General features: G+C 35.1%; 1 protein-coding gene and 1 non-coding gene across 3 annotated transcripts; one reads left to right on the top strand and one right to left on the bottom strand.

The window, feature by feature from the left end:
- Nucleotides 1-1,056: 1,056 nt before the first annotated feature.
- LOC107824757 (putative NOT transcription complex subunit VIP2) lies at nt 1,057-11,268 on the bottom strand. Of its 2 annotated transcripts, XM_016651569.2 has the most exons (14): nt 11,094-11,268; nt 9,222-9,363; nt 6,689-6,797; nt 6,438-6,616; nt 5,729-6,110; nt 4,678-4,884; nt 4,492-4,587; nt 3,676-3,764; nt 3,383-3,565; nt 2,099-2,521; nt 1,969-2,021; nt 1,845-1,886; nt 1,507-1,651; nt 1,057-1,388 (listed from the first exon to the last, which is right to left on the bottom strand). In XM_016651569.2, exons 2-14 carry the CDS (start codon nt 9,237-9,239, stop codon nt 1,329-1,331), a joined length of 1,986 nt encoding a protein of 661 aa, XP_016507055.2. In that variant the 5' UTR covers nt 9,240-9,363; nt 11,094-11,268; the 3' UTR covers nt 1,057-1,328. The 2 variants fall into 2 exon arrangements, with proteins under 2 accessions (XP_016507055.2, XP_016507057.2); XM_016651571.2 differs by lacking the exon at nt 9,222-9,363 and having other exon boundaries at nt 11,094-11,247.
- Nucleotides 6,689-6,769, top strand: LOC142173171 (small nucleolar RNA snoR35). The gene has a single exon (XR_012702602.1). It is a non-coding gene; the product is annotated as a small nucleolar RNA snoR35 (small nucleolar RNA).
- Nucleotides 11,269-15,985: the final 4,717 nt, after the last annotated feature.

The raw sequence follows: 15,985 nt of genomic DNA, 5'->3' as shown, positions 1-15,985 counted from the left end.
AGAGTTGAATTTGATTAGTCAATGGCTTCTGGTAAGATCTGGAAAACCAGGCAATTAAATTAAACAAAGAATATGCAAACTAATATTCTAAATAGGACTCCCATACTTGGATGAAATTCGGTTCGTGTATTTATAGTTGTTCCACTTGTTCCTCCGGAAGAACCGACTTGCAGATGTTTTTTTCTTATTTTTTAGAAGAAAAGAGAATCGAACTAAAGGAATCATATAAAATATATTATCAATTCAATTCTCAATTAACCGTGCAGATAACCAGGAGAAATTACACTCCCTCCCTCTTCCATTGTTTGCTGATGCTTGGGAGAAGTTATTTTACGCTATTGACTTTGATAGATGCACAATCTGAATTCTGGCAATTCTCTTGTAAAAACACGACATTGTTCATTCTTACCATTGTCTTATACGACAACAGTTCAATACGTAAATAAGTGTATAGAATCACTAAAGTTTAGATTCCTGTCCAAAGAAGAGCTCATGTTGTAAGACCTGATAGAATGTATCCATTTCTTGAATAAAAGATTTGTTAACAGATTTGTCATGCATATATCTAAGTAGAACCCTTCAAATTCTTTTATTGGAAGTTTCGAAGATTTATGGTACAAGGTTGGAGTTGAACCTGAAGAATGATGGATTTCAATGCACTATATAAGTTCCACTATATCAATGGGAAAAGTACTAGGCCCTACTCAGATACAGATTTCAACTACTGCAGCAGGAAACTCTACATCTCATAGCAATAGAAATGATGATGAAATATTTCATCTTCCATGCGTCCGTTCTGAATTTACACTTTGCTGATATGGAGTCCTGGGAAAGAATACTTCCTGCATACGAGCACGTTTTTGGCCCTTCCTTTAATGAAAGTACAACCTTATAAATAAAGAATTAGCCCTGGGAAAGAACTTTTTGAACTTGATTAAAGCTTAGCAAAAATAGCACTCAAGCGCCAGAATTTTTTTCCCAGATGACGGCCAAAAAGAGTCCATAATTAGAACCTGCAGAAAGTCAACTATGCACTCGCCTGAGGAATGAGCCAGCTTTTGCATGAAATCAATGTCTTTTTTCAATACTCCATTAATATTCTATTAACAGTGTCTTAAAGATGGCATTTCCACCATGAGATTTTGAGAAAACATCTGTGACTTGCAACATCTAACAGATACAAGAAGCAAATCACCAATGACTAAGACAACTCTAATTTTAACAATTGCTGCCAACCACTGCATTGAGCAGAAACTACAGGTGAACTACCTGGCTCCTAGAAAAAAGGAATATGTTGAAAATGTACACTTATAAACTGCACCACCAAGTTAGTGTTGAGGCAGAACAGGTCTTTTTTCCAACATTTCATAGTGGAGCACAAAATTATCCTGCATCAAAGTTGCAGATAAATCAGAACATTAGAAACCTCGTAAAAACTGAAGCGCCTTGGAATGTGACGAACACAACTAATAATACGAATTTAACGCTGCGTAATAATATCCATACCTTGCGGATCGTCTCCCATGTGTTTGGATCAAAACAAATGTAAGACCCTCTCTCATATGCATTCGTCTTGACGAGAGGCTCCATGTTGGCAACCCGCATAAACCACAACCGATGTTCTCTGTGATAGAACCAGCCGCGGTTGTACCTACACACAGAAAATGCAGCCTGCTATTAACCAAACTTCAACTACGCGCTTAGCACAACACACATCCAGAAAGTCAACTATGCAGCAAGACGAACATCCTAACATAGCAATAGCTGACAAAATAGCTCTTGGGAATACAATAGAAGAAAATATGACCTAGAACATCCAAATCAGTAACAATGAGAGAACATACAGTTCATTTGCAGCATATAGCTGTGCTTCATCTTTTGGCATGCTGCAAAAAACAACAGATCCTGTTATTATTGCATTGGAATTTTACAATCAAGGAACATCGGCCAGATCACCAAAAGACTTGCCTGTAAAAAATGTAGAACAAAGTATCTAGCTGAAACTTTGAGAAGTACGCTTGCTGCGGCCAAAATAGAAAAATATTCAATATATCAAATAGGTCAGATACAGAAAAACAAGAATACAAAGGCAGCTCACATTTAAAGGTGGCGGTTGCTTCGCATAATAACATTGGGGTACTGTAAACTCTGGATCCCCCTTAGCAGGCTCATCAGACCATGGGGAACCAAATGTCTTGTACAAATTTTCAGCAGAGTTCAAATTTAATCCAAGTGTTGTTAGATCAATTCCAAGTGCAAGAGAAGTCAAATCCGGATCGCTCATCCGTATTACACTTAGCAAACCAAGCATACCAAACGGGTCAGGAGCAACTTGGGATTGCATGGACTTTAAGCTCTGATCTTTGAATGGCTGACCTAAAGTGGACATTTGCTGCAACCGAAATTGGGATTGACCCTGATGCTGTTGGTACTGCTGGATAAGCTGATCATATGATCCAATCCCAGAAACAGTACCTGAAGAGTTAAGAGGTCGTAACCCAATACCAGGAGGTCCACCACCCTGAATCCATAGAGGAAAAAAATGTTAGCGTCCTTTAAAACTGAATAAATGCAGCCTCTACAACACACCGGGAATTTAGACTTGTTGAACCACTAGCTTGTCCACATCAAAACTATAGTTTCCAATGTACGTTTTTTCTTTCTTTCACCTGGCAATAAGGAGGGCAGATTTCTGCTATATTGCCGACCAATAGAAACTTGTACCAAAATCAAACCTCCGACTGTCAAATCAGCTGGGTCAAGTAGGGAAAGCACTCAGGAAGAAGAACATCTAACACTGGACCAATCCCGTATCCACACACACACAAAAAAAAAGAATTAAGAAGATAGAAGGCAAATACATGTTCAAAAAATCTTCTTTGCAAACAAAATCTTTCGTTGGAAACTATGTCGTGCAGAACTATGGGTTTTGACCTTATACAATAAAGTATAATTCTATGCATCAAACATTGCTGAAAGGCAGAAAAGATCCACCATAAAGAAGAAGGGGTTCCCAGGGCCAAACCCAAAAATGATAGGATCATTTCTGGTGGGACTGCACTCTGCAGGCACAACACAGATAAGAAAGGGAAAAGCTAAAACATAGTCAGAACAAGGCATTGGATCGAAGTAGTACATTGTAAATCTGATCGTCAGCAGCAGAGAGGGTTCGATTCTCGTTATACACGAAGGGGGAAAAAGAATGATTTGGAAGTAGTCTGAAAAAGTTGGGCTACATAATCTTTTACTTGAGGCAGACAAGATAATAATTTCTCCCAGTGTCCCTCTACCCCAAAGGATTGAAACAAAGGAACCGATAGTTAACCAAAAAAAATAAGGGTTAAAAAAAAAGGTAAAGCCATAAAAATTAAAAGTATTGCACCTGTTGCTGGTAACTGGAGCGCGATGATTGGAAGGCATCTGAACCATGTAAACTCAGCAGATCCTGGTTATTTATATTTGAAAAGGAGACACCACTACTACTAACAGATGGAGCATGCAGCTGCTGCTGCGGACGATTCGATGAGTATGTTCCCCCCAAGTTAAAACCAGCAGATCTTCCCATCTGCACCGTTAGATCAAGATGAATACAGGACAGATTCAGCAGGCTGAAGCATTTATTATAAGGTTATGATTCTAAAAAATAACCACTGAGTTTCAGAAATCTGAGCTTACTGAGAAGTGTTGTTGCTGCATCATCGAAAGAGTATTATCATGGAGTTGCTCTTTCTGGTGAGGATCCATAGCATAATCAGCATTCCCACCTTAGCAAACATGAGGGCAATACTATAATTAGACTCCTAACATGGAAGAAACCCCCCCCCCTAATTCTCTATCGCCACCATTTCTTTCCCTGATGACACCCTCTCCCAAACCCATTCATACCTTACAGCAAAATAGAAATATTTACAAATTATTTTTTTGTTCCTGATATTACAAATTTAGGCAGAAATAACTAACAAAGGCCATAAAGCATGGTAAAACCCCCGTCCCTTGCCTTCTCAGAGAAAAAAAGAGCTACACGACAAAGCCAGAGTACCATAGTGGAGAGGAAGTTTTAGCTTGTGCATTGACAGCATCTACTGTCATGCTAGAAACTGTTAACTTGCAATTCAACATTAACATTCAAGGGAGGAGAGATAAGGATCAAGTGGAGAGGCTACCCATTATCTCCTCACCAAGGAGATGTAATCATCCTCCACTTCATGTTGTTTGGCACAACCGAAGGGTAGTAAATAAGACTCCCTTCTAATTCTATCCAATTAAGGAAATAAAAGTCTGACATGGAAGGTGATGAAAACATCCAGTTTTACTTCACCTCCTCCTTTATTACAGAAAGATCAGGGAATGTCTCCTACATGTCCTCTTTTTACTTCCCTAACCTGCCTTTACTTTTCTGGTCCCAGCCAAAAGTGTAAAAGCAAACATGTGCAGAATGCTACCACTTGGATCAACCCACTAAGACAGAGCTTTGTGCATGCAGATGAGCACCTTTAAATCCAGGTAAAGCAGGAAAATCTTCATTTTGAATGCTGAATTCCTGATTTTGTTGAACAATAGGACTGAGCCCTTGCTTCCGTAAGGAACCTGAGATTGTCTTTTTATCAGTATTCTAAATGAACTGTATGATAAATGCACTTGCACAGAATGTCTCGAAGGAGAAGAAACTCTAAGTACCCAATTGTCCTTGAGGTCCTCCAGCCGAACTGGGCCGGCTGCTTAGCTGAGGGAAATCATTGATATCAAAAGGAGATCCATCATTTGAATTTACGTCATTCAACAATCCCATAGAGTTAAAATTGCCAATTGCTTGGACGTGGTTTTGAGACAGTGGGCCACCAGCAGGGTAGGAGTTCCCTAACATAGAAAGAACCTGCGGAGAGGCTGAATCCAGATACTACCATTAGCATAAAGAATTCACCAACCTACAAACAGTGGGTGTTACATATATGATACCTAGTTAACCTATCTACAAATGACATCTCTACGTGAAATAAATAACAAAAGCTGCAACAGTTTCCAATTTGTTTATTTAGGCACTCAAGTTGAATAAGACCAAAACATAGTTTTTCCATCAAAACTAACACGTTTGACAAACATTAAAAACCGTCGTTTGTTCTCCATCCCTCTTTTTTTCCTTCCATCCCATTGCCTCATCCCTACTATTTCCTTTTTTTCCCTTCCAAGCCATAATTCAGAAAATTGGGAAGAGGGGAATAGTATTTAGATTTCAGATTTTCCTTGCTAGTACTTTCTTTGACCGACAAATTCTTTATCGAGGTAGAAGTTTAGTCTGATCCACCATCTGATGTTTTTGGACTGAAAATAAGCTTAGAACCAGCCCACTCGCAACTCATGTTTGAGACTAGGTAGTTTGATAAAATACATGATGCTTTCTCACCAAGGTTTGCTGTTAGCGAAATTAGCACATAGACAAATCACATTCATTTTTTTACTACATTGGAAAATAACAATAACCTCCTAAACATCAGATAATGCAGCCGAAAGAAACAAAAGACTGAAAGTAGCTAACGCTCTGCCAACTGTAATCTCTTCAATAACATTGAACAGTGAAACAGAGAAATCAAAACAAGAACCCAAGGGAGTTAACAAACTAGAAGGGGGAAACCAACAGTTATTTAAGCTAATTTATGTTGCTGAAGAACAGACAAAACAAGGGAATAACAAACTAAAAGGGGAAAACCATCATCCATTCACATTAATTTACCTTGCTGAAGAACACCACTCATTAGCCTATTAGGTCCTTGAACATTTAAATTTCCAGAGCCAGAGTTGGTGTTCATATTTAGCCGTGAAGCAAGACCAGGCACAGACAATCCTGCACCAGAGCTAATGCTTCTGCCAATGTTGCCCCCACCAACTATATTTCCAACTGAGTTTGTCATCCTTGGGCCTGCATTTCCCAAAATGGGGGACACCCCAAGGCCTGGCACAGAACTTCGATTACCAATTGCTGCAGAGGTTGGGAGAATTCCAGGGATAGAACCCCCTACACCATTAGTGTTACTGCTATATCCCGGGTTACCAACAACACTCATACCACCTCTACTCGTCATCCCAGAATGAGCATGCGAATTGCCTTGGGATATCTGCAATACAAATACTAATAGGCTTTTAAGATATGCAATACAAGGGAATGCCAACCTAGCATATACAGGAGAAGAAAGCAAGCCAGAATAGTTTCTGAATGGAGTTAAATAGGTTCTTGAAATGGTTTATAACATAACTAGCAGTACACCTCTCGAGCTCTTCTCACCTCTATTTTCAAAAAGTCAAGTTAAATCATTTCCAGAGTCAAAATCACACCCCCAATATGGTCAAAGAATTCCTTCTCCAGTTCAGCCATGGTTTCCCAAGTCCAGGAGACAGCCTAGAAGAGGAAATAGCAATGAATTCAAAATAAAAGTTACACAGACCTGAGAAAGGGCAGTGGGAAGATTGTTTGGTACAAAACGACCACCAGAAAGATTATTCCCAGATTGCTGGACACCACTGGAGGGGACGTTATTTATTGCTGTGTTTCTTGAACCAAGTGTTCCATGCATGTTTGGAACGTTGAAACTCCCATGAATGTTATGCAGCCCCTGGATACTTCCTGTGAGGAAGAAGTTTAACGATAGATCGGCCTAATTATCAGAAAGTAACGAGAATCCAGTAAATAACTAACCTGAGTGATGATAAAGAGGGGAGGGTGCACCCGATTGAGGAGAGAAAGAGGAAGGAAATGAGCGACCCGTGTTATCAGGAAGATTTGAAGCTGATCCGTTCAGAGAAGACTACAGCCAAGTGGAAGAAAATACATCAAGAGTGAACTACTAAAAATTTGTTTACTTCAGCATACCCTTTTCTCAGGCATGAAGAAGCCATCTAAAACCCGATGCCAACCAGGGATCTAATAGGCCACAGAGAAAAGGTAATCAATCAAATATAGCAGAAGTGGTCCATAAAGCTGCTCAACTTTGATTATTCAACCATATACTCAAAATTTCAAACTTTAACTGTAGTTTCAAACAATCAAGCAAACATGAAATTGGGGTTTTATAGTTGCTCATCCAGCAAAAGGAGCTGGTTTCTTTGGAGTGATAAATACTCCACATTCTACGAAAAGGCCAGCCATCTACAAATGGCCAAGAATATACATAAACCAAAGTCACGAAAGGAAGTCCATTACTGAAATATCATAATACTTAGATGCCAAAAAATCCATCAAAATTTCAATATTTCCAACAGTACATAGCCATTAAAAGAACACCACGTTCAGGAAGTCCATTCATTTGCACAATGCATCAACCTGTTATGGGAATAGCTTCTGTTCAAGGAACAAGTCTTTCCATAACCATTGCTAGGAAATTTCACTAGCTCTGCAGTCAGAAGCCCCATATTGACGACCACGCCTCAAAACTGCTGACAGTTTCAAGATAGCAGCAAGAAAGGTGTTGATAACGCGAATGACTCATCAGCAAATCTGTCAATGCTACCATAAAAATTGGGCGACAATGCTTGATTTAGGAGATACTTGAGGACAATAGCATGATGCTTCAAAGTTCTTCTACTAGACTGGTGATGTCAGTTCACTCCTTGAATGATAATTGTAGTTTGAATTTCTTGAAAAGCATTTCATTATATTCCAAATCAAGTAATGATCAGCTCGAACGAAGTAGCGACTAAAAAGAGCAAATGTTAACCCAACTAATCTAACAACATAACTAAAATCAAATACTTTCAGTAAAGGAGGACCATTAGCCTTATGGCAACAGAAATAGGTATTCCTTTCGTGCCAAAATTCATACGACAGCCTCTCACTCTGGGATGTTTCAAGTTGTTTTACACTATTGCTTGATCAAAAAAATTGCCAACTCTATTCTACTAAAAATGCATTCTATATAACTTTCACAATATTCAGAAATCAAATTTATTTAACTATTCTACTTTACAGCTTGTTTGGATGGTTGTTACCCATTGTGTCGTATTGTATTGTTATCCCAAAACAATGTTTGTTTTGATTGTTTCATTAAAATTGGTTGTATTGTATTGTTAAATCCATTGTTCCGGAACAATGAAAAGTCCCCTTTTTTTAAACAACCGATTTGGTGTGGTGGGATTATTTCCTATTTTTCTTTCCAATTATGCCCTAACTTATTACTCCACAATTCTATTTTACCCTTTACCTTTTTTTCTATTTTAATTCCAAATCTCTAGCCCATAACCTACTCTCTTTTTTTCCAGAACTACTGCCGCCAACGTTAAAGGTGTTTTAACACCTTTTGTTTTATATTTTCTCCTAATTTGTTTTTAACTCGATTCTAATTAGCTATGCTCCTTTGTTTTGCCTTCTTCTGTCTCGCTCCTCTGTTCTGCTTTCATAAGGTGTTTTGCTTTCTTCTGTTTTGTTTTTTAAAATTATTTGTATGCATAATTTTTGATATATTTAATATTTAAACAATTGAGGATATTTTAGTAAACTTATCGGTTACACTACAGTACGATACAGTCAAACCAAACAGTAAAATATTATTTAACAATAACAAACAACACGATCTATCCAAATATTGTATTCATAAAACGATACGATACAATATGATACAATACAATACAATATATTATAAAACGATTGGGAACAATGATCCAAACAGAGTATTAACCTTTGATGTGATTTTTCTCTATTATATTAACTTTTCAAACATTGATTAGTCCATTTGTTCCATGAAACTCTTTCTGTTTTAGTCTGTTCTAAGTAACTGAGACCTTTCCAAATTTGGGAACTCTTTAACTTTAAACTTCCTACTATTATACACTTAATGACATGCTCCTATACCCATAGAATTGTCATGGCATGTTTAAAACCACAGGTTCCAAGTGTACTATTAGTATGTGAGTCTTTCTTCTTTACACTACAAATAATATAACTGATCAATCAAATTAACAGCCTAACTCCATGTCCAGTCAAAACTGTAACATAAAATGGATGGCAGGAGTAATTGGAAATCCAAGAGAGAAGGTAAAAACAAGAATCTATCAGCATTGACCTACTTCTTGTATAAAAATTAGCACCAACTCTTCTTCCAATAGTAACAAGGTGACCAGAAAAGGGGCTAATTGAAAAGAAAACTTTTTCGCCTAACAAAAAAAAAAAGCAATGAATACAAGAACATAACTCAAATATCAATATACGAATAAATGTTGTATAGAAAGATGAATACATTGAGTAACCCTGACATTGCAGAAATGTCAAGAGGTCATGCAGAAAAATTTTCCTGGTTGTACAGCAGCTTCCCTAATCCTTTTCTTCAGAAAGGTTATGGGAGAAAATATTGGAAGCCTTTCCAATGAGTAACCTATTATCTGAAAAGGAATGTGATTGGAATAACCAGTCAAAAAGTATTATCAATCTCTAGGATAAAATTGAACGAGAAAAGAAAGAAGATGACATCAGAAAGTACTCAAAACAAAAACAAATCCTTGATACATGCTGAGACAGCCACTAAGCATAAAATACAAATTTCTGAACAAGCATAACATATGACCCAGTGAAAGCCAGTTTTTAGAAACGAATTCAAAAAAAGCTTGCATCATCGGTTCACAATGTCAGCAAAAAATTCAAAAAGGCATGCAAACCATCATGTTCATGTTTCTATCAGCAACTTAGAGGTCCAAAATTCAAAATCTATTCAACGAAAGTCTGTTCCTTAGTCGGAAAGTTTACTTTGCATCTGCGTTTATAGGGTAGCAAGCTCCCCAATGGATTAATGGAGAAGCGTGCAAACTACCAATCACCCTCCATCATATAAAAACCATGCACCAATTGAACGATGAAAAGATTTTAAGAAGTTCCCTTACATGCAACAAGCCACTCAATATGCAAATTAACAACTTCTGCAAACACATCATAAGAACTAAGAACACTTACTCTCTCTCAATGTTTTTAAAGGAGAAGCGCAAAAAAAGCGATGACATTCATGGGGCTTGAAGCAAAAAGAAGAAATAAGCGCACGCTTCTTTAGATTGAAGCAAACACAACAACAACAACAACAACAACAACAAGCTTAGTATTTTCCCAAAAGTGGGGTCTGGGGAGGGTGAGATGTACACAACCTTACCCCTACCCTAGAAGGACGGAGAGGTTGTTTCCGATAAACCCTCGGCTCGAGAACGGATGACAAAAGTAATGGCAACAAGAAGGAATAACAACAAGATAATAATCACACAATTTAAGGTAAATCAAAAGTACCATACATATATGAATTTACCGCTATAATAATCAAATCTCAATTAAAATAACTTCTTTCAAGATCGGATATAAAATAATGTCAATATCAATTCAACTCCTAATTTTATAACTGATATTAATTAAACTCCTTAAAGTTGAGATTCAAATCAGCGACCATTTCTCCCCAGGATCACTTCGCTTGTCATTGTCTAAAGCACACACTTAGCTGAAGCATGAAGCGGGACCCCTTGCTTTGCATCGCTTCGTGACTAAATGTTTATAACACTGCTCTCTCCAAATAACTCTCAGACTGTTCCAGAAAAATAATAATGATAGAAAAATAACTCTCAGACTGCTCGGCATGGAATTTTTTTTATTTATTCTTTTTATAAAAATTACACACGGCAAGGAATTCACAGCTTCAATAGGTAATTTCCACATTTCCTTGTTTTCTTTTGGTCACTGACTACTTAAATTACTTATTACAATAGACTAAAACAAAGTAATCTAACCACAACAATCCACAGAAGCTAAATTACAAACAAAACAAAATCACATTTCCACAGTCGAGCAACAACAAAAGTGAAATTTTTGCACATACATACTTCCACAGACCAGAAAAACAAAAACAAAAAATACAATTCATCCTTCTTCTATAACTAATCCACGCAAAGCGCGCGTAAAAACACAATTAAATAAAAAAAAATTAAGGATTCAACAGGTGAACTGAAAACAAAAGCCAAGAAAAAAAAAGTAACAGTAAATCAGAACCCTAGCATTTTTGCCTATACAAAATTGACAGTGACATATACGAATAGATACATATAGATAGATCGATAGAGATAGAGAGAGAAGTAATTAATACCGGGAAAAAAGAGAGAGTGAGAGAACTGCGAGAAAAGAAGGTGCGAGTAGTGATCTTCAATGGTGTCAGGTGAATGACGATGGAAAGAGAAGAGGAAAAAGGAGAAACGGAAAAGAAAAAGGGCCTATAAAAAGGATTTTCGAAACCCAAAACCCAACAGCCCAACAACTGCTATAGCCTATAAATTTTGTATTGACAACCCCTTTTGCCATGAATAGTTTTTCACTTTTTTTTGAATTTATTATTTATTTATTTTTGAAATTAGTGTTTGGCCAAAAAAATTCAATGTATGAATTTTTGAATTTTTGAAAATTTGAAAAACATCAAAGCTGCTTTTCAAAATTTTTATTCAGATCACTCACAAAAATTAAAAATAACTCAAAATTATATTCATGTCCAAACACAACTCTAAATATCATTTTCAGTTGAAAAATAAATTACTTTTCTCGGAAATTTATAATTATTATGTCCAAACGCCCACGCCCACTTAAATGTCATTAATAACATTCCAAAAAAATTTACTAATGAATTATAATAAAAATATTTATTCTTACAAATTTTTGTTGCTTTATTACTATTATGTCATACTAGTATTAGCACCCGCGCGGTTGCGCGGATACTAATCATGTCAAATATTTGAGTTATTTGAATTATATGTAAATAATCATAAAATTTAAACCTTCTCGATAAATATAGATAGTCATTGAATATTTATTAAGAAACACTATAGGAAAAAGATTAAACATTTCTCAAATCTCCTAGTTATAATTCTATTTTGGGGGGAGGGGGGAGGGTATAAGTTTTATCGTGTCATTGGATCCTAAAAATAGTCAGGAAGCAAAATAATGACTCATACTTATGGCAAAACGATCAAAGGTTGTGACTATGAAGGACACTTTGGATACGAATTGACTCTTTTACTATTACTTGAACTCCTATATAGAATGTTGTTGTCTTTCAAAAAATCTTTATATTTTAAAATTTTAATTTCTAAAACTTAATTTGTCATAACTACTTGAACTCGTATTTTTTTAATTTAAAATTACTTTGAATTTTGAATACTATATATATACATATTTTTTGTTCTTTGAATCAATAAATGTTAAATTAGTTGATTTATTATATAACATTGAATATATTGTCTTAAAATTACCAAGTAATTTTTTTCATAATATACTTAGCTTAACCTTAATGCAAACTACTCAAATTGCATTTAAATTCAAATTCGAATATCATAGCAGCTTGTCTGTAATAGAGATTTTTTTAAAATGACACACAATATAAACTAAAAAAAAATATTCTAGGATGTCCTTATCTTATAATCTATGTATTTGAGTCACAAAAAAAAATAGTAGTAGTATATTTTGCTATTTAGATCAGTGTTTCTAAATGAGATTAGCGACGAATTTTTCTGTTTAGCTACAAAATTTGTCCATCGCTAAAACCTGACTTTTTAGTAGTGAGTTGAGAAAAATATTTGAAATCGATGAGATCTCTTCCAAATTTTTATACTCATTAAAGAAGAAACAGAAGAAGAAATGCGTTGTTATCTCTTATTTTTGGCTTTTAGATTTTTCATTTATTTTTTTTCTATATTTATTTTCTTTTAGCTTATTTTTTATGTCTTTTTTTCTTTTGTTACAAAGAAATTAATTTATTTCGATATAAAAGGATGAGTTGATGTCCATTTCTACAAATTGACTTCAAACAAACATATTTTACAAAGAAAAAAATAACATTTTTTGAATATTGATTGATTTTTGTGATGTTTCTTTCTCCAGCATGTAAATTTACTTTAATATATATGTAAGTAAACTTTTATATGATTGCTAAACTCCTTTTTTTCATTTGCATAAATATAATCATGTACCCTATATATTAAATTATTTTAAAAGAAATTTACTTTATTTAAATTTAGCTATAGTGTTTTAAAGAACTATAATTATATGGCTAAAATGTGAAAGGATTTTATAGTTATATGCATTTTATTTTATTTTTGGCAAGAGGTGAAGTAGCATTTAAATAGTTAAAAAAGATAACAAAAGTTTCTAACATTTGCATATGATCATTAACCGAATTAAGTATGTTAACATGATAACAAAAGATAAATTTCTTTTTTATTTTAGTTCAAAATTTTAAAACTTTATCTATATGGTAACTTTCTTGCTTTAATATATGCAAGACTATTAACGTGAGAGTGACAATAGTAATTGTGGACAACAAGAATGAAAAAATGACGTTTATAAGCTTTCTTTTTCAAAATTAAAATAATCGTTGTCAACTAAAAGCAGTAGAAAAGTTCTAATTTGAATATATAGTAACTTAAATGGGAGTTCTTGAAAAATTATGAACCACAAAATTGCCAATTAACTCTTACACTTTGTAATTCAATAATCCATACTAAGATTTCTTAATTCGCTATTAAATGAGGAAATGAATGAAAGAGAAGATAACAACGGCTAAATTCGATCGTCATGTTTCACTTTCAACTTAGTCGTAATTCCATTAGATAGTGAAAGTTAATTTTAATATCGCTACTTTAATGAAATCATTAATTTGATAAAATTGATTACGATGTTTGAAATTGTTAAGGATATTTTAGCAAGTGATAAGTAGCTGGACTTATAGGGCTAAAATTTCAATGAAAAACAATTAAGGAAGTCTGTGGATGCTTTAATGTTATTTATGTTACATTGATCTTTTTTAATAAAATGTAATAAACGTTAAAACGAAATATCTATATATATATATTAAAGCAAGAAAGTTACCATATATAATTGACATTATGATTAAAGCAAGTGGCAAGCTAGTAAATATCAATGGTCTATGGTAACTTTATCTATATTTGACTATTTTAGTTAAATACAAAGATTATATATATATATAGAATTTGAATTAAAAGATAATTTTGAATTTATAGATAAAAGTTCTAAAATTCGAATATTAATTAAAAATAAAATTTATCTTTTTTTATCATGTTATCATACTTAATTCGGTTAATGATCATATGCAATCATGTTAGGAACGTTTGTTATTTTTCTAATTATTGAGATACTATTTTGCCTCTAGCAAAAAAAAAAAAACTACTCCATATAACTATAAAACTCTTTCACATATAAAATCTTATAAGTATAGTTCTTTGAAACACTGTATGTCACGATCCGGATTTTTCACCCCCGGGAATCGTGATGGCGCCTACTCGTAGAAGCTAGGCAAGCCACGAAATTATAAATTTTTAACCTTTTATTTTAATCCTTTTCATAAATCATATTAACAAGTGATAAACGTTTAAATAACAACGGAAAATAAGATTAAAGCGGAAGACTTAGATAAAATAAACCAAACATTACGGAAAACAACATATGTCTCTACCCAAGAACTGGTGTCACAACATTCACGGACTACTAAGATTACTACATACAACGGTTTGAAAGAAAGTAATATTGTCTGTCTCGGATACAAGAAATAACAGAACATAATAAGGGATAGAGGAGACGCGGGGCCTGCGGACGCCTGCAAGGCTACCTCGGTATCTCGGTGGACTAAAAGCTGGCTCCCGATCTACTGCTGTTGGCCAAACATTGCGCCGGTATCTGCACATAAGTTCAGAGTATAGCATCAGCACAACCGACCCCATGTGCTAGTAAGTGTCTGGCCTAACCCTGTTAAGGTAGTGACGAGGCTAGGATCAAACTTCAGATAATCCTGTGCAGTTATATATATGTATACAGCAGAAAGATAGACAGAAATAAACAATTAAAGTTGGGGAGGGAAAACATGTTTGGGGAATAGCAGGTAAGACAGAATCTCAAGAGAATAATAAGGAAATCAACAATTTAACTCTAACACGGATAAGGAAAAATAAAGGCAGATTTCACTTTCACTACACATCTCGTTGTAGGCGTGTAACCCGATCCCATTTCTCATATCTCGCGGTAGGCGTACCACCCGCTTCCTTTTCATCAAATCTCGTGGTAGACGTACCACCCGCTCCCATTTCATTATAACTCGTGGTAGGCGTACCACCCGCTCCCGTTTCACTATAACTTGTGGTAGGCGTACCACCCGCTCCCATTACAAGCCAACACAAAATCACAATAAAATCTCGGCAAGGGAACAAAGCAATATAATGACTTCCCGGAAAGGGAACAACAATACCGAAACAAGCATCCTGACAAGGGAGAATCAGCTATACTCAATATTAACTCAACTCTTACTCAACTCAATTAATACTAATACCCAATCACAAGTAAATCCCTCGAAAATAAACTAAGTCTTTGCTCAATATCAAGAATTCACCAATTAAAGCATCCGTAGTATCATTTAAGAACACAACAGGTATCAATTTAAGACTCACGGTCATGCTCGACACCAACGTATAAATACTCGTCACCATGCCTATACGTCGTACTCAACAAGAAGTAATAAGCAAATAGGACACAACTCCTAATCCCTCAAACTAAGGTTAGACCGAACACTTACCTCGATGCAACGAACACCACTCAAGGTTCAATTATAGCTTTAAGCCTTGATTCCACCGCCAATTCACTCGTATCTAGTCACAAATTACTTAATTACATTAATAAACGCTAAATGAATCAACCCCAATGCATGAAGATGAGTTTTCCAAAGTTTTACTCAAAAAGTCAAAATCGCCCCGGGCCCACATGGTCTAAGCCCGAGGTTCGAACCAAAACCCGATTTTTCATTCCCCCACGAACCCAAATATATAATTTGTTTTGAAATCGGACCTCAAATCGAGGTCCAAATCTCCAATTTTTGAAAAACCTAGGTTCTACCTAAAACACCTATTTTTCACTATGAAAATCTTTGATTTTAAGTTGAAATCATATTAAAAGATGTTAAGAATTGAAGAAAGTTCGTTAAAAACG

The sequence above is a fragment of the Nicotiana tabacum genome, chromosome 18, assembly GCF_000715075.1.
Source record: "Nicotiana tabacum cultivar K326 chromosome 18, ASM71507v2, whole genome shotgun sequence".
NCBI classification, from domain to species: Eukaryota; Viridiplantae; Streptophyta; class Magnoliopsida; order Solanales; family Solanaceae; genus Nicotiana; species Nicotiana tabacum.
The sequence above is the reverse complement of the archived record's forward strand: the minus strand, read 5'-3'. Positions and strand labels throughout refer to the sequence as shown.

What these genes read in the sequence shown, in the direction of transcription:
- LOC107824757 (XM_016651569.2), bottom strand. An exon ending in GCTCCAGTTACCAGCAACAG is followed by an intron (nt 2,522 to 3,382) that starts GTGCAATACTTT and finishes CTATGGATTCAG; the next exon opens with GGTGGTGGACCTCCTGGTAT. An exon ending in AGCAACCGCCACCTTTAAAT is followed by an intron (nt 2,022 to 2,098) that starts GTGAGCTGCCTT and finishes TTTTGGCCGCAG; the next exon opens with CAAGCGTACTTCTCAAAGTT.